Consider the following 19,715-nt stretch of genomic DNA (forward strand, 5'->3'; position numbering starts at 1 on the left):
CAGCTTGGTTGCGGCATCACAGAAGCTGCTTAGGAAAAAGCCTGAGATAGACTTGTTCACGTGTTTAGCTTTACCTTTCTCTGCCCCCTCAAGTCACTTTGAGACAGGAAGACACTGAAGGGGGGAAAAAAACCCTTTTCTGGTGAGGGGGAGAGGACAGTGGATAGTGACATCTCAGTGGTTGTGGCTTTCTAGTGGGAGAGCAGAAATATGTTATATTTCAAAGACAGTTGTAGGTAGTTCAAGGTGAAAACTCAAACGAGCAGATGAGACTCTTGCAAACACTTGATTGCTGAAGGCTCGTTGAGGCCAACAGCACTGCATGGTGGGATGGGGTTTGGAAGAACCAGAGCATGTTTGGGTACTTAAGAGCCCAACACATAAGATACTTATAGATATATAACACTAAACATAGTGTTCCCAGAGCACTCAGGGCAAAGCACAGCAGTGCTGCAAACACAGTCCATATCTTGTTGGGGGAGACCTTATCCTTATTAGAGAGATTATTAGAAGGGATGCTTACCCTCTTGGCAAAGCCCCTTGTAATCAATAATAGAAACCGAGGTCTCTTTGGTAAGGAAAATATTATTTCTATCTTTCTTAAACTTCAGTTATAAGGCAAACCTTCTAGGAGTTTGGGGAAGTGGGTCTTTTTTTTAAGACTCAAATTAACCTGATTTCTCAACTTGTGAAAACACCAGTCAGGATCTGCCTGAACTGAGACTCACACCCACAGCTGAGTCCCCCTCAAATACGCGGGTGTTCCTGCCCCCAGGTATTACTGCTCTGAATCACACCAGCTCCTCCAAAAGAAAACTGGCAAGAATATGATGTCACCCTCCCTGTCCCACAGCCCATTCCTCCTCTCTCTCTCACAGACACTGACTTTATTCAGTTTTTTCATCTTCTAACTCCTTCACTCACCTTAGTGACTCAAGCCCGTCACCTTCACACCCTCTCCTGTGCTTTTCGTGCCGGGGCTGACATGCCCTTCTTCAGAGTCCTTGTCCCGGTCCCCTGCACAGCCACCCGCTGCCACCTGCTGCTCCTGCAGAGCTCCTGGAGGATGTCGAACATGGTCCTCCTGCAGCACCACAGGGCCCTGTCATAGGTCTGCCTGCAAACACGAGCTGAGCTTGTATACTGATGGCTCACAAACCCATCTCTCGCCAGACACGTTACTTCAACCCAAATTCTTGTTGTCCTAATCTCTCCCAATGCTCAGCTGATGCTGCAGTAGAGCAGAGCCGCTTCTCTCTAAGCTCTGCCTTGCTCTTAGTCATTACGTTTAGTTCAGAATTCAGAGTTTAGTTCTGGATTTTTATTTATTTATTATACCATCAGTGAAGCACAACCTTTCCCTGTTCAGCCAAACTAAAATGATGGTTCTGGTCACATCCCAACTTACTGCAAACTCATTTCCTTTGGTCTCACATGATAGAGCTGCAAATGTCATTCTCCTCTGACCATATCAAGCATCTCTTTAAAAGCTCTGCAACACCAAAAGTCTGAGGGTTGTTTTTTTTTTTTTTCTTTTAAAGGCTGCACAACCTCACAAGGTAGTTGTTTTCACTGCAAAGGCCCTTTGCAGCTGCTTCCTCCCACCTCTCTCTCAGCCATTTGGATGCCCGCCCTGACCAGTCCCTGGCAATTACAGGGACTCATTACCTTTCCAAACAAGCCCTTTTGTCCCGTGCCTCATGCTGCCAATACTCTTTGCAAATCCCTCGTTATTCTCCTCCACTTTCTTCTGTCCCTGTGGCTCCCATGCAGCCTAGGACAGTGCAAAGAGCTGGTGTGAACAGGTGGAAGGGGAAAGAGGGAACTTGCTAAGTCCTGAGGAGCCTGAAAAACGTGAAGGAGAAGCCTCCGATATCTGTGCATGTTTGTGAGCACCCACTTACTGTCTAATGGTTTCAGCTGTGGAGCGGGAGCAACCCTTGTCATGCTGTGCTTGCAGGACGTTTCACCCAGTACTCCCTTACTGGCTTTATACATGGTTAAGGCTTCTATATATTATGATAACAGTGATGATATTGGGCTAAATAACCCTAATTTTCTGTACATCACTCTCCAGAAGTACCTCTACCTACTTCTCTCTATTTTCAGCAGAGCAAAACTTAAGGATTTTGGATGGTCTTGCCTGCTGATATTAATATTTTTCTTGTGAATGCTGGCTTTATGTGGACCACAGCTGACCTCTGCAGCAATATGGCTCTACCTACCTCTTGGTCCTAAATTTTCCTTTAACGCACTGTTCATAGTTGATCTGTTTATAGCTGCTTCTTTTAAGACCTTGCCAGTATGTTTTTCAAAAGAAAATACTAGTTTGACAAAATAAATCAAATCATTAAAAATACTACTGCACACACACACCTGCATGAACATAAGGGAGGTGTTGCAGTTGAGCAAGAAAAGGAGCAGAAAAAATTCAGGGTTTAAAAGGTAGATACAGGGGCCCCTTCCAGCCTAGTTATTCTCTAACTGCAAAATCAGACTTTGCTACAAGGGCTGCCATGAAGCCCTAAGCACTAGGCACACAGCACTAAGGTTTTAACATGGGCAAACAATGTCCAAGTATTGAGAGTTGGACTCAATAATCCCTATAGGTCCCTTCCAACTTGAGATATTCTATGGTTCTATGATTGAACAAGGATTTACAGTCTCTTTCCTGAAGGCATTCTTAAAAATACCTCTCCCCAAAAAAGAGGGACTCCTGGTCAACAGAAGTCCTCGGGGGGGACAGTGCACCACCCGCCCTGCAGGCAACTTCCTAGAGGCCCATTTCTTCCACCAATCTGGTGTAAAAACAGGCTCTTTCCTCCTGATTTCTGCCACCTGTCACCTATTTGGCCCTGTTGAAGGCAAAGTCCTTCACTTTATCTCCATGTGGCTCCATCTCTCGCTGGCACAAAAAGTTACAACCAAGTTTCATTTTATGCCATTTCAGACACAGTAGTTGACATTTAAGGCCAAGCCCCTGTGCCTGCACCAAGGTAAATAAATGCTGTGCACTTGCTCACTTCAAGGAAGTTGTATTTTCTGGTCAAAAAGCGTTTGGAGTCAGCAGTCTTTACTACCTCTCTATCACTGCCTGCTTTTACACTTGGTTTTAGACACAGAAGATCCTCCTTGGTAGCTCATCTGCAGATGGGCATCCAGTAGTGTCCTCAGGTTAAGCACAGGAGAGATCTAACTGTAACATCGCGGTTTCACAGAAATACAGCATCAGTTGGAATGGTCAGAGCCAAATACATACATACATGCAGGTTTGATTTCCTCATTTTTGCTCATAATGGCAGAACTGCGGGGGATTTTTTTTTTTTATATATATATATACACACACAAAAAAAAAAATGTATCTTCAGCTAAACCTTCAGTTTCCTTTGCTATGGAAAACTTATGCTATGACTTCTGCACAGGTAAAAAGATTTTTGCAAGAGGACCAATGAGCATCTGAAAGAAAGTGTTTATTCACTGATCAGTAAGTAGCTATATCTGGAACTGATGCAACGTAGCTTCAGTTTTCCAACAGTAAACTCCAAGTAGCCGTATATAATTTGGGAGGGAAAATCATCTCTCTGGTTTTCTTCTATTTCAGTAAACCATACATCTGTGTCCAAGAACTTTTCAGTACATTAATTCAGCAACAATATAAAGTATATACAAAATTAGGGTATAGTTTTCAAAAACAGGCACCTAAAATGAAGTTTCTGGATCCATATTTAGGCCCATGAATCTGATTTTCCAAACTACTAACCAGCCACCAGACTGCGCAGAACGCTGATGGGAGCTCAGCACTTCTGAAGGTTGTACCACTCAACAACAGCATTCAACTTTTTGACAGCCTTCTGGCAGAGACAGTTTTCGCAAGCTTCATAAAACATGAAAGGCCAAAACAACATCCTGCAATTATCCACACTGAAAAACAATCTTAATTAATAATGATATTATCACTACTCCCTCTACCCTTAAACTGCTGCTGAAAAGTTTTGCTTTTCCTTCGTTTCTCTCCCTTTTCCCTAATACTTTAATCCCGTACTTCAAGTTTTTATCATACTATCAACCTGATTTCAGTGGTGTTTGTTGTGTATTGTGTCAGATGTTACTCTTATTGTTAGGATTACTCACCTTACTATATGCTCAGCAATTACAGCCTCAGAGGCCACACATTGTTCCACTAAAATACTCAGGTTCAGTTTTGCGTCTGTACAAGGCTGATCTCTGTGACATAGCAAAGATTTAGATAAGGTTTAAAAAAACTAACAAGAAAATTAAAATCAGATTTCTGCCTTTATCCAAATTAAGCACTTAGAGGAAAAAATATTCATTAAAAGTATTAAATGCTAAACCCACATCAGTTTAGAACATTAACTTGATGAAGTTAGCCGGTTATTTGTTCTCCTTTCCATCAGGTAATGGTTTGGATGAAGGCACAAAACGCCACCTTTGTATAAGGCTGATATCATCTGTATTCTTAGGTGTATATTTTAACCAAAAGTCGTTTGGGCCAGCTGGAGTCAGAAGTTTGATCACTGACACCAGAAATAATCTTTTTACTTACTTGGATTTGTGAGGGAGGGTGTCAAATTTTGACATCTCAACAAAGTGAAAATTTGAAGGCCAGTTTCACCTTTCGCAGAACTAAGACCCTACTGAAAATACAGCAGTATCTCCCTGACATGATCTCTACATTCGGATGCCTCTATTTTGACTTAGCTAAAGAGATTCCCTAGTCAATTCAGACTAAATTGAACTAAAGAGAATTAAGGCAAGCATTCAGAGCATTTTGCTCTGAAGTCATGCTCAAGCTTAAAATGCTGAACCTTTCTGTCTAGACTGGCCGCATATTCTCAAAGGGATCATGTAAAACGGCATCTCCTTCTTCCAAATCAATCATTCACTCAAGGGATTTCCAGTCCAGGAGTGATTCCTAATAAGCCACATGCCCTGCTGTCATACCTGGAGTTTGTAGGATGGAGCTTGTTTGTATGTAGCATTTGTAATCCTCTACTAAGATTATAAATCCTAGGAGTGAATGCATCAGCTACTTGATTGATCTCCGCACCATTACAACACTTGAAATAGAGAATTGAATATATACAATTAAAATTGGGTCTATATAAGCAAGCAAGCCTTTCCCCAAACCAAGGACATTGAAACCAACAAGCCTGTTCTTTTAAAAAATGCAAAAGAGATCTTTAACTTCCAGCCATTTCCACACCAGGCTCTGGACGAAAGCACATCCCGGTATCAGTTCAGTCCCTGCTGCGCCTCCTTCTGCAGGCTGTCCCTGCCCTGTTCCCATCTCTCCTTTCCCTTCTCCTCCTCAAGTCAGGGGCATCCCCTAGACTCTGGCTTCCCAGCACAGTTTATCCCCAACTGACCAGTAAGTTTCATCTTTCGGACATGCACCTCCTCCTAACCACTCTGCTCTCTCGTTCTACCTGGCTCCCTCAGCTGTCCCGTTTTTATTCCAGTTTTTCATTCCCCTTCATTATTCTTCCTTTGTGTTCCTCATCCGCAGTCCAAACACTTTCATCACAAATTTGCTTCTTTAGGTTTCTCATACGATTTCATTTCCTTCTCAAATCAGATCTCAAACGATGGGTCACCACACACCTGGGTCCTGCATACACCACAGACTCCTCATCATTAGTTTGGACCCTTCCTCCGTAACTCTTCTGTAGCATTTGGAAACACTGTCTGCTCCTTTCTGACACCTTAAGTCACCTACAGCATCACTGCAAATCTACCTTCTCTCCTCAGTTAAGGCGCACAGACTTGATTCAGCCTTCAGTAACCCCAAACCATTAATGCATAAAGCCTTCAGGAAACTTCATTATTAAAAATTTGCATCTGACCAATTAAAAAAAAAAAAAAAAAAGACAAAAAGCACACGGACATTAAAGTCAGCTCCAAACATCAAGCCTCTGCTCCCAGCACAGGACTGGTAGATGGTCTCGTTTCATGGAGCTGTGCACAAGGGTTTCTTTTCATTGGCGTTGTGCTCTGAAATAAACACATAACTGCATTTGTTCTACCCTGGGGAGAGAAGAAAGACGACAAATACAAGTAGGAGAGGGGAACCACACAAAATTAATATTAAACTCTAAAGCAAATACTAAGTATGGCAAGTTTTGGTGGAAGCAGGTGGAACTGTGCAGTTATCAGCAGGTGGGAACAGGGCCTCAAGTAGCATCAGGCAACATAATTAATTAACAGTGCTGTCATTCCACTATGTAGCAGGCACCAGCCAGGCTAAAAAACAGTTTCCATTTTCAAAACAGTTCAAGCCAGAACTTCTTTCCTGCTTTCAGCTCCCTTCTACTGTAGCTGCCATCACGGACACTTTGCACCATTTCCATTTTCTAGCAGAAAGTCTGAATGCTTAAATTCTAACTTCTGCGTGGCACACTGAACCACCCTTCAGAAACTCCCCAAAATTATACAAGGCGCCTAAGCTGCTAGTTCAGGCACTTGGGTTAGATGCTGCAAATGCTCACCAGCCTCACCTCTTCACTACCGAGAAATGGCACGTCCTGGTACTAATGAATATTCTCACTCGGAGGACACCGACCAGCAGCTTCCACAGCACATCTGCAAAAAACTACACTTCTCCAGTATGACGCCTCTCCCAGCCACTGGTATGTTTTGACCAGGATTTACAGTCTGAATTAAACGAGATTTCCTCTGTAAGCTCCTGCAAATTCTGAAATGTTCTGAGAACTATGACCTGTGGGAATTAGAAAAGGTAACAACACTACTGAAAAATAAAATATCACAAGGCTGAGTAATTTTTCAGTGACATACTTTGGTCTCAATGGAGCATTAAATAAAGTTTCTGTGCCAGTCTAAAGAGCACACCGTAATGCATGACAGAGTGGTTCTCCTGCAGCTCATCTTCAGGTTAGAACACACACATCCTACTGAAACCACATATTTGTGCACGCTATTTACTCATAGGTTTAAAAAAAAAAAATCTAGGCTTCAACACATACTCATCTTCAAATCCCCTCCCCCCAAAATACAAGCAGAAATGGCCTTTGTAAAGGGCGTGTAACTTAGGCCATTAGAAGATTTAAGGAGGTTACAAGTATCACAAGTTTAAATCAGTTGCAATAAGCCCTGACTTGATTTAAATTCCTCAATTAAAATAGACTAAAAAACAGGGTTTAGCATTCTGTATCAATCCAGCCCTCACGTCAGTTGTGCCACCTTATAACTTTGGTCTTTTATTTCTGGTCCATATCACCAGCGACACTGATTAATGATAGTTTTCAGAAGACTAGCTCTTGAGGGCTCATAATGTGGCAATAAGGGATCCTAAACTACATCGAAGGAAAATACGGTTATGCATAAAGCCATGTTCTGCACTCGGGTGCTGGCTAGGCAGCACTCTGCCTAGGCATCCCAAACTCGATGGCATGGCTTACTATGACACCAAGCTTTTTAGGACTGATTTCAACATTGCAAAGCTTTATGTTTTAAGTAACATGGGTGCAACAAGCAACCAACCTTTATTTTAACCTACAGAAAAACTGATGGTGGGGATCCCCCACCAGGGAAGTTTTACAATACTTTTGCTGTATTCTAAACATAAAATCTGTTTTAGGCTTCGTTTAAAATATCAATTTATAGAGTGCTGAGAGAAGTCACATGAAGGCATTTGCATAATCTGCATAACAAAACGTAATTACAAATTTTTTCATGCAAAACTGGAGAAGACAGTATAAATGCAGGCCTGAGCACCTTTTCAGTCTACGTACTATACTGGTAGCATGACTGATTGCACTACAGAAGTCCTACTTTCAGGGACAGACTTGGTCTTCTTCCAGAAGAACTGTGCCCATCACTGCCTTGGAAACGAACTTTTTGAGGAAGAAAAGAGTGGAAGGTGGATAGGAAGATCCTCTGACTACTAACAAAGTGAAATACTAAGATTAATAGCAACCTTAATGCAATACAGAAGAACAGCAACTTGCAAAAAAAAAAAAATCGTTGAATGTTTTAATGCATTTTGAATCATAATGAAGAAAAACATTTTACATCTAAAAACAAATTAGCAGAATAATAAAAAGTGGTTCCACATAACTTATAAATTCTTTTTCCAAAAAGGTGGTTTTCACAGATTTAGGCAACAAATAAGATATTTCATTCCAGATCTTTCTGATCGTAAAGTATACACAAACGTTGTGAAAACTGATGTGCATTGCTTGAGAGAAAGACATAAAAGCTTGATTTTGCCCAGTGATGCGTTCTCTGTGAAATTCTGCACAATACTGAAACTGTAACTGCAACTCTCCTCCATTTTATGAAATGCTGGACATAGTTCAGTGCTGAAAAACACTCTTTAAATACATGGAAAACATTTCATGGCTTTGAATGTTCTAGTCACTGTAGTATTATACACTAGCACTGCTCACGTGTGATTTGCTTCAAGGGGAACGGCAGCCTCGGCTTAACCTTCGGCACAGTATATAAAATTAAGCTAAGTGATAGTTAAGCTGATTACAGTATTAGCCTGCTCATAAGAACGTGGCTCTAGCACCTTGTTTGGCTGATTTTTTTCAAAGTGAAAGTGTGTCATCATCCCATTCCTGGTGCCAGAGGATGGTCCCTCTGGTGATATAAAAAGTTTGCCGCAATGATGATTAAACTGCGTAGAGTCTAGTGGTCCTGCATTACATAGGTACTAGAGAAGCTTAAACAGACAATTTAGTTTAGCAGGACCAAAAAAAATCAGTGACCCTCTCTCCCCCACCTCAGGTAATAAAAGGATAGCCATTGCTCAAGATACTACATGCAGGCCATGCTGGAGAAACTGCTCCTACTGCCTGGAGACATTTTTCTCTTTTTTAAACAGCATCAACCTGTGTAAAGTTATCTCTGTTACCAACTGAAAGAAAAAGTGAGTCTTTTTTTCTTAAAGAATAAAACCTGCAACCCAACATCAAATGGCTTTACCCAAGTTAAACCCCCCCCAAAAAAAAAGTTAAAATAAACTTTGACACCATCCTTTAACCCTTGTAATCAGAAGACTTGAAACTCTGCAGCTGCTTTCTCCAACCTCACTAGTTTTGGTATTTTAAGATTACTTCAGTACAGTTCTGTATATATCCTGTATCTCAAAAAAAAAAAAAAGAGGAAAACCACCCAGAAAAAACTGAAGAGATCAAGCTACTATGATGACCTGTACTATAAAGATACTACATACATTCTCTATTAAATATCTAGAGCTTCCTTAATGTTATTCTTTACTATGCAAAACTGTCTAGGACCCCAGTTTCCCTACAATTACTCAATGATGCATTCATCATCCCATCCCATTGCACTCCAATGCCATTGTATGTTAGTTAACAGGAGAACCAGTCAACACATCTGTCTTAATGTCATTATAAACAGTGCTGTAGAGGACATGAGCACAGCTATAGTTTCACAAATCATAATCATGAGATAAAAAGTTCCTAATACTTATCTTATGCCAACCCACCATAAACTCCGTGATTCCCATTGTAAGAGCGCATCCTTGGCTCACCCTCACCCTTCATCTTACACTGTGATATGTCAGACAGTTAGGGACAGTATCTCCCTTTAAGCTAAAAGGAAGTGTCTGTCTGAAGCAGCCTTTTTGTTCTTCCGAAGACATCAGCTGCCACCTGCACTTACTTATATAATCAGCAGCTGTGGTATAACACCCCACTGCCAGTGCAAAAAAGGCTAAGCACAGTGAGGAGCAAAACCAGGGTAAGATCATTTGGGAGAAAGAAGGGAGACCTATGTTGATTGCTCCCTTTTGGAACAGAACACAGACTGCAGCAGCCCTTGCCACGGCTGAGAACACAAAGGTGACAGATGATGTTTACTTATCGTATTGCTCCATTAGCTTTAAGTGTTAATTATCTTAAGGATCACATTTAGTATGATTGTCTTCCCCCTCATGTCAGAGATAGGACTTCAGCCAGAGACCAAAAGTGCTTTTTTCTAGGCTACAGAGAGATTCAATGTATCTTGACCAACATTCATTTTTTGAGGTAGTACTCATTTACTTTGTATTGCTGGCTCAAAATAAAAATATGGGAAGTGAACACAATTAAAAGTATGCTCACTGTAGGTATATTAAAAAAAAGAAGAAACCAACAACCCCCAAAAAAACTATTTCCTTTCTGGGCAGATCACCAAAAAGAAGCAATCCTTCTTACAAAGGTCAGCTCACATTCACTGGTAAAGTCAAACTTTCATAAATGGTTTATAACAATAGCTATAAACTAAAGTGCTTCAAAATTTGCTTGACTAGATTTCAGTGATTAGAATCATAATATTCTGGATTTTTGCTAGTATGAAATGCCATGAGATTTTTAGAATCACTTTATATAAGAAGGGCAGAATGAATATTTTTCTTTTTCAAAAGAAAAAGTACAAAAAGCATTCCAAATAAACCTGGCAGTCTATACTCACTACAAGTTGCTTGCATTTTCCTTCTCAAATCTACTATTTTTCCAGTAACTGGAATAAAAATGGAGTTGAAGTTGCACTATACTGCAGCACTAAAAAAAGTATTCCAAATCAGATGCAAACAGGAAAATGTTTACAATCATACAACTAGTGAAATTCACACTTCATTTCAAAGTTTTAGCCCTGCAGATTCTTTTTAACACAAGGCAGATATGTAGTCATGGAAAAACGTAACAGACTGCTATACGCTCTCTACATTAATTACATAAGTTTCACATTTATGTCACAAATGTAATGCCCTACTGTGTATCTATTAAATGCTAAATAACTTATGAACATTTATGTGCTCTATGCAACAGTGAACATATTGACCAGTGGATGCCAAAATATAAAAGTTCATACACAAGACAAACTAATTTTAAAAAAATCACATTTTCTGTACAATTCATGCAAACTGTGCACAATGTGGTAACAAGAACAACATTTGCTAAAGTCTCCACTTAAGGAAGAGCTTTTACAGAGACAGCAGACCAGTATTCAGAAAAGTCTGCGAAAGTGTAGAAGTCCATGGCAACATAAAACGCAAAAAATCTTCCAGCATTTCATTTTTCTTGTAACAAAGCGGGGATGTTGATGTTCCAGCCAATAGCCTGACGATCAAATCCACATGTGAAGAGGTTACATATTGGATGGTCCTCGCTCCATGCTGAGCAGCACACCATTCTTCTGTGGCCCTGGGACAGTTCGGGAGATAGCAGTATTACTTACAATATGTTTTGAAAGCCTCTGTGTCAACAAGTTAGTGCAAATTTGCTAATGCTCACACTAGTTTTTACAAGTGGTACTTGAGAATCCTAAAGGTCATTGTTACTTTCATCTGCAAAATAAAAAACTTTGTAACAATGAGACTCCTTAATAGCAGCACCGGGTCCATAATGACAGAAGCATACAAAGTAGGTGCATCAAAACTTTTGAGTTTTCCAAGGTATGTTTGCTATCTTACTACATTTTATTTACAAAAGCAAATCGAGTTTTGATTTTAGTGTTTTTATTTATAAAAGCAATCTTAAAATATGGAACTACTTGCTGGCAACTACTTTGTTATGAACCTGCAAGATTAAGTGTCCATCACATTCATAATTCAGAAAGGATAATACTACAGCAGGAGGAATATCATACTGAGGAAAAGCAAAGCCTTATCTATTGTTCAAGTCCAATAGTAACAAGAATGCCCCAAGGAGGATTCTGACCAACATTTAAATTAAAAAAAAAAAAAAATTTGCCACGATTTCAGTAGTGTCGGCCTGAATTGAAATATTAAGAGGAAAAAAAAGAAAAAAAAGAAAAATCAAGACTAAACAATAGACTAAAAAGAAACTAAACTAGAAAAAGACTAAACAATAGACTAAACAAGCCTTAAAACCCCTCCCTAAATTCTGTTAACAGCTGCTGAATCCACCCAAAAAAGCTCACTGAAGTGGCATAATCCAATTAATTCCACTTAGTCTAATTTGCTCCATTAGTGATGCCTGCCATGCCAAATAGCACCACAAATGCACAAAACTTGATAGCTGCAGCAAGGACTGTTTAGTACTTGGTACCAAATATCAAGAATTTATGTGCATAAGCATGGAAGGGGAAAAAAAAAAAATATCACCAAATCATATTAGGTGAGCTTGCAAAACTGACCCCCACTTTTTTCCTTTTATGTTTTTTTATAAAACAAATTAAACACTGAGTAATTGGAAAAAAAAGAAAAAAACATTGAACCTCATAGTGAGTCACTTTTCTGACAAGATTCACATCAAGACATTAAAACACATTTGAAATGCTCTTAAACATTTTTTCTATTTCGTAGAGAAGGCAGACATTAGTTTCACTTTAGTAAGGAGAAAAATTATGATGAAAGGCAGTTGAAAGATCATTTCCAATTCCAATAAAAACATTCAAAATACATTACTTATTTGCATGTTGGTCATTTTCAATAACTAACAATAGCACATTTGTATAGACAAGTGTCTTTCAGCATTTGTTCAGCTTTTAAACTAGAGAGAGCAAATCCTAGTTTTAACCTTGTATGAAAGAAGAACAGACATACTTTAAGGCTATAAATATTCAGTTACCTGTCTATTACTGCGAGGAAGGCGTGCTAATCGCACTCCTGACATGTCAAATAATCTAACCTGTCGGTTGTCATGTGGAAGGGCAATGATTCTTTGACCAACACATACGTTAATCCTGCACAGAAGAGACAAAAGTAGGTTATGTACAAAACAGTGAGCCTAGCAAATAGAACTTGACAGTACAAGTTTAAGCTCACGAGAAGTGACACAGTTGAATTTTTCCTGATTAGAATTCACAAGTGAAAAAAGAAAAAAAGTATTAAACCATTAAGGTGTTTTCTATTGTACTAGATGCTCAAAACAGCTTTAACATCTGCATCCCATATTAAAAAAAAAAAATCTCAGAAAAGCAATACGATCTATTTACTAAAAAATAATGGTGACTATATCTGCATTTTATAAAACCACTTCAGACCTTTTTCAAAATCTCATAAATCTCAACTTTAATTTTAGTGACTAAAATTAAATGTATATTCAGTGAATAAAGAAAAATAGTAACTCAGAGATCTGCTTACCTGTTGACTGCAGAATCCGTACGGATGGTTGCAATAGGAGACCTCATGTTTTTCAAATCCCAAACTTTTACAGTACGGTCATCACTACCAGAAACAACATTGTCTCCCACAGTGAAAACTGCAGATGTCACAGTGCTAAACAACCAGGAGTAAAAAGAAAGAAGTCAAGCTCTAAAGTTCTTTATTAAACTAGCATCTGATTTAAAGTTCTATTTTCTGTTCCTGTGTTTCCTTTGAAATATGTAACTTGCCTTTTTAAAAAAAAAAAAAAGTAACCTGAAATATTAAAACTCCAAGTGGGTATTTTAGAATAAAAAATATTCTTACAAGAAGCTGTGTCACTTAAGGTATACAGGGCTCGACTGGCCCAAGTGCTAAGAAAAGAAGCCCAACAGTCGAGAGTCACTCTGAAGGCCTCTCTCATATTCCACTGATCCTAATATGAGCTAAACGTGTCCAGTCTTGAAACCTTAATTCACTTTTGAAGTTCTGTATTAATGTCCAGTAGGCTTATCAGACAACCATAACTGAATCAGTAGCATACAGTACAATTCCTCCTCTCAAGTGTTTTGAGACTAGTAGTCAAGGTCTTTCACTTTCCACCCAAAGACTTCTGTAGAACTACCCCAGGCATTTGTCATTCACAGCACAGACACTGAGGAGATCCAAAATACTTTCTGAGATGTAGCTAAAGCTATTCTGTACACACACCTAAACATGCTGTAATACATACACAGAGCTTCCAGTATAACTCCACTAGCAATATCTATGGTGATCTGATAATTTCTAATTGTGATTTCTATTCCTATTTTACAAGTAGCTAAAGTCCAAGAGTCAGGAAAAAAATGACAAGCAGTAGTAGTAAGACACATGACCAGACAGTTCTTCAAATTTTACCCATTATGTCTATAAATGCACAAGGACAGCCAGAAAAAGACTCCCAATAATATTTCTAGCAATTGGAAGTGCAACATATTACTTTCAGAAGAGATTATATAGAGAATTTTATTTTGGAATTTTATTATCTTTGTATTTTATACTTTCAGAGAGCAGTATACTGCTGAGCTCAGATGAATAGTTCTCATGATGAGGTGATTTTTTTTTTTTTTTAATCTTTTGCCTATCATTTCATATTAACCAATTAAAGTTTTTGTACTACTATTTTCATTTTAGTGCTGCGTGAATTCTCAACTCAAAACCAGTTATTTTCTGCCCACACAATGTGCTAACAATGTATTTTTGTCTCTCCCTAAAATCATTAGGGAAGACTTCTCAACCCTGTTTCTACAGATTTGATTTAATGACCTATCTTGTAACTTGGGTCATGCACATCAATTTCTTAGAATTTAGTAATTTTAATTTAAGTTGTCAGTTGTTACTGTCACTTTGGTTGTTCTGCAGAAATTTGAATTCATGTCTTATCCAAGCTGCTGATTGAGATTAGCACTAGCCAGGTCACAATGGACCAGTTTATGCAAGCCTCTTAATTTAAATTGACACCAAATTAAGTTTTAATTAGGATGAAGGCCCACTTTATTCATGATACCAAGTTTCCTAATGCATTATTAGAGTGCAGCTAAGCTACCAGGGAGATGATTACAATAAGAACTAAGAGGTCTTCGCCTAATCTTCTGGACTTTATGAACCAAAAGTCAGAAAGTTACAACATACACAAAGGCCACAACTGATGAGTATCTTTCATCAGGCACCTTCGCATTTGGGAAGAAAACTCATTCACATAGTCAAATTACTGCAGAATAGGGTTGGCATGTTCTTAGCACAGAACTTGTCTTCCACCAGCCTGACCTCCATTAAACTTACCAACGCCTGCATTTCTCTCCTCACTAGCTCTTTATGCAAGCTGCAAAATACCTTAAGTAAATACTGCAAAATACTCCATACTGCTGTAACACATATGAAAAAGTGTTGGTTATAAGTTTAATATTCGCTATTAAATCTCCTTACTTTGCATATACGTTGGGAGACTTCCTTGTACACAACAGTATAAGGAATTCAAGTCACAGAAAAGCTCCAGGTGAGTGAATATACAGCATTTTAGTATTCTGCTGCCAACACACAGATCTGATCTGTTTTCCCATCATACATTTTATGTTGGAATATGTTGTGAAACTGTCTCAAAATAAGCCTCCAATTTTGGATGCTTTTTTTCCACAACCTTAAACAGCTTTGCAGCTTCTTTGATCTCATATTGGTTCTCCCTTATCACTTATCATTGTCAAACATAGCTAAGTTTCTCTGACCACATAAAGTTCTCACATTCTTAGATTTATCATCTTTCAAATGAAAACATTTGAAACGATCACCATGCAAACAGTATGCCAACTCTAGGTTAGCTCGACCCTTTCTGCTCCTGTAAAAACAAAGACTCTCAACAGAAAACAAAATCCTTTTCTGTACTGCTTTCAGTTTAACTATTCATTCAGATATTACTGACTACACTAAGAAAAAGTTTGTAAAATAAAAATGCGATGAAGTTCTCCTGTAGTGCTCTCTGGTGACTGGCAAGTCATAGAAAGGCAAAGGGAAGGCTGCCAGACCGTTTTCAGTGACATCTTTAAAGGTGTTTAGTAGACTTAGTCCTCTGCCTACCCTCCCAACAGTTCACCCCTGTAAGGCACTGCAGGCTGGGATATGCACTCTTTGCAAGTGCACGTGACTACAAAACCAGCCTTTTTCATAAGGAGCTTTGAATTCAAAGGCTAGATATAAAAGCTCTTTTTACTGAACCCACTGTTTACGATCAAGAATTTTGGTCAGTTTCAAAGCAAACAGTATATGGATGTACTGCGTAACAGTCCTAGATATTATGCTTTAAAAAAAATGAAACATTAATCTTCATGGGGAACCTATAGATACACTCAATTCAATTCTAAAAGATATCTCATTTTCAAAATAAGATTGCAAGACTAGAAGTTTTAAGTAACTTAATACCAAGTCTAGAAAGGCCAAAAGCAGTATCATTCTCACAAACTTGACAGCTCTGGGGAGGGTTATGAGCATTTGACTGTCATTTGAGTAAAGACCATGTGGTTTTTTTGGTTTTGTTTTTTTTAAAGTGGAACATATTGAGTTAATATTTAAAAAAACACATACATTTAAATTCAAGAACATGTACAACACTGCTGACTTAAGAAAACATGAGCAAGTCCTGTGCTCATAGGTTTTCTTATGCACTACAGATCATGCTTTATCTCCTCTGCTATTCCAAACTGGCACATCTCTTAAGGTGAGACAGATGCATCTCATCTCGGGTTTTGGTTTTTTTTTAATTAAGACAAAATAGCAACAAGAAGAAAGGCCACTTCCTACTTATAAACTAAAACAGGATTTCAGCCCAGCTAAAGAGGGAAGGTGAGAAGAAAGCGAAGCAAAGTCTGTGTTGAAAGAAGTTGGCAGAACAGCCAATATACAAATAACCTTTCAAAAGCATTGCCTCCCTAACGCCACCCATATCACAAAAATTAAAAGACTTCTTCCTGTATTTTCATGTGGCTAGTTTTACTTTCTGTTGATACTAGTCTTCAGTTTGTTCTAACCCAGCTAAAACTGTGGTTAACATTCCCTCCGCTAAATTAATAAAAAGTGTCAATAAAAGATCATCAGCCCCCGTGTTAATGGAATGCTAGAAGACATTAGGTTTTTAATAACTCAAAAAGATGACAGGTATTGTAGGACATTAAAAAAAAAAAAAACTGGCAAAGAGGAAGCAGTCTTATGACACTTCAAACCATGGGTCCCACAGGGAGTTTGGTGCGCTACAACTATTCTCCAGAAAAGCTTCAGCCTCCGCCAAACCCCAGCAAAACTCATTTATCTTGTCGTAGGGAGCAGCCGAGCGTGTACTTCCAGCTGACAGCGTGGCGCTTCCTCACCACACACCACTGCCTAGCCTCGAACATCCTGCTCCCTCCGTGGGTCTCAATCAACAGAAATACTGTAATGCTAGCACTCCTCATTAGGCCGAACAGCTGTCTCCCCAGTCACACTGAGACACAAAACTGTTTTGCATAACAATCTGCTGAAATTTCACACATAGGGGAGGAAAAGGGGAAAAAACAAAACAAAAAGATGTTGAAAATGTTGGGCCGTGAAATGCTGATGCAGAACCCTTATTGGCAATGCACCAAAGTTAATACTGCTCTTTCAATTTTGATTTGCAACCTATACTGGGATTTACCGTTGAACGCTGGGAGACATGTTTTCGTGCCTGTGAAAAGGCATGTGCTCATAAGCATTAATCTGTGTGTGGGATGAAGTCTGGAGAAAATGGACTAAAACAGAGCTTTCAGATAAATTTATTCAATGTACACCAAATTGTAGTTAAACAGCAAAATCTAAGTGCTCAAATATGCCTCTCATTTTAAGTAGTAAAATTCAGGAACAATACCTAAAGGAAACTTTATTTGGGACAGCATTTCCTGCACAAGAGTTTCCCTTCTTTTAGGGGAACAAAGTGTATCCCCACACAGAGCAGTCCGCAGCCTGGGGGGAAGCCAGGACCTGGGTTTAAAGTCTCCAGATATGGACAACAGTTTGCCCATATTAGAGGGCGATGGCACTGGCCACAGGAGTCCCAGGTAAGGAGCACACCAATACCTCCACGTCTCATTTTGCATTCAGGTTTTAGAAGTGCTAAAGGCACTTGATTCCAGGAAGAGCTACAGATACAATTCCCAAAGTCTGTTTGTGGATTTCTCTCTAAATTTCAGCAGAGCTTTTTCCTCCAACTTGAGAAATGGTAAGAACAAACCATGAAGGAATTAACACAGAAGGGAGAGGGGGGGAATTCAGAGATGACGGTTAGCACTGAAAAAGTCATTTTTTTTAGCATTTAAATCAACAGTGTCTACTCCAGAGATATGCGTTTCATGACATTTAGAGAAAATTGCCAGTATCTCCTTTTCTCACTATCTGTCTTAAAATAATAAAATGATACAGGATTGAAAACAATAACTAGCTTTTATAAGAATTACTCAATGGCAAGTTAGTAAATTAGTTAAGGTGCAGATATTTTTAAAATCAATTCCATTACATTTATGATGGGATAAACAAGGTCCATTTATCCCTGCAGTATTGCTGCATATGCTATGTAAGCTTTAGAATGACAACACACTATAAAACATTATGCTCTACTCAATAGGATACAAAGAAAAGGCCTTTGGCTATGCTCTTTTGTGGGTCATTTGAAAAAAATCATAGCACTTTTTAGTGCATGCATTCAAGAATGGAATTAAGATTCTCTCCATTTATTGTAGTGAAGCTTAAAGCACTCATAAGCAACTGGATACAGATTTATTGCCTACATCTTTTTTAAAGCAACTGACAAAACTCTATTGGCTAACATTGAGTACAGTCAAACTTTGTCTGTTACATACCCCGTTCTCCAAAATAAAACACCTAAAGGATTTTTTTTTTCTTTTAGCTACACGGCTTTTAATTTTAAGCACTTACTCTTCTAGCTTAAGGACTAGTTTATTCAAATTTTTGTATTTCTTTATTAATTAGGAAGCAATTTTTACTATGAGGAAGTTCACCAGTGACAACAGAAAAGATTCAAGAACATAAAGGAAACAAAACCATCAAAGAACATTATCTTTTAAATTGCTTTTTTGGCACTTCAACAACTCCATGACAATGTTGGGTTGGGGGAAGGTTAGAATAGAAAATGGGGCATTCAAGCTGTGCAAGAGAGCAAAGACAGGTAACTTGCATGAACCAAAGGCATGTAAAACATGCTGGCCCCAGTCTGTCCTGAAACAGATTCACAAAGAAGGTAGCAACGTGGCAAGTTAGACAAATTCAAAGCTGGATGCTTCAGCTATCAGCTAGTAAGGCTGCTAACAACTCTAAGAAAACTGTTGAAACCTTAACATGCTCTGTTACATGTATGTAATAAACGTAAACCAAAAGGGTTTTATATCTACATGTTCAGAAGCACAAAACTAAAAAAGCTAACCCTAGAACTTGAAGTCCAGGCCATAATCTTCATTTAAAGAATATGCACGTGCAAACGTGGGATCAGAACAGTGTTTGAAAGGCAAGTTTGGGGCCTTTTTCAATGAAATGCAAGAGAAAATTTGAAAAAAAAAAAAACCCACACCACAGCAGACATAACAAGGTAGGAATACTAACAATAATATCAGAATCATCTAGTTAATCAGTAAGGCTTGGGGAGAAAACTGAATGTTTCATCAGAAAAAATTTTGCATTTCTTACGGAAGCTAGATTGAGATCTCCACACATGGTAAATGCCTACAGCATTCTTTGATTAGAAACAATAGAAAAATGGTAGACAAAGCATCACTGATAGCATCAATAGCTGAAGCAAGAACAGGACTATCTTGAAAAGAACAGATGCTTTAAACTGGTCGAACTCCACTGACAGCGTTCAACTTGTGACATTTTGTTTGGCACAAAAGACTCCCTTTCCTAGCACAGCTTTTAGTCAAAGGTACAAAACTTGCATTTTTTAGAACTACATCTAGATATACTTTAGCTTCACCAAGAAAATGTGGCTGAACAAGAATAGCTAACAGTGACCTTGTAATATGGGGGATATCTAGAATAAGACTGCTTTCCAACAGAGATGTCTAATGACATT

The 19,715-nt window shown here is 38.7% G+C and overlaps 1 protein-coding gene across 2 annotated transcripts in view; it reads right to left on the minus strand.

Annotated features, from left to right (window-relative positions):
• Positions 1 to 7,485: 7,485 nt before the first annotated feature.
• Positions 7,486 to 19,715, minus strand: part of WDR37 (WD repeat domain 37) — a 54,239-nt gene continuing 42,009 nt past the window's right edge. For both annotated transcript variants that reach the window (XM_076331881.1, XM_076331880.1), the window contains 3 exons: positions 13,094 to 13,228; positions 12,579 to 12,693; positions 7,486 to 11,189 (listed from right to left, as the gene is read on the minus strand). In XM_076331881.1, the coding sequence (XP_076187996.1) occupies positions 11,058 to 11,189; positions 12,579 to 12,693; positions 13,094 to 13,228 (382 nt within the window). In that variant the 3' untranslated portion in view covers positions 7,486 to 11,057. The remainder of the gene's footprint in view (positions 11,190 to 12,578; positions 12,694 to 13,093; positions 13,229 to 19,715) is intronic.

Source organism: Aptenodytes patagonicus, chromosome 2 (genome assembly GCF_965638725.1).
Source record: "Aptenodytes patagonicus chromosome 2, bAptPat1.pri.cur, whole genome shotgun sequence".
Taxonomy (NCBI): Eukaryota; Metazoa; Chordata; class Aves; order Sphenisciformes; family Spheniscidae; genus Aptenodytes; species Aptenodytes patagonicus.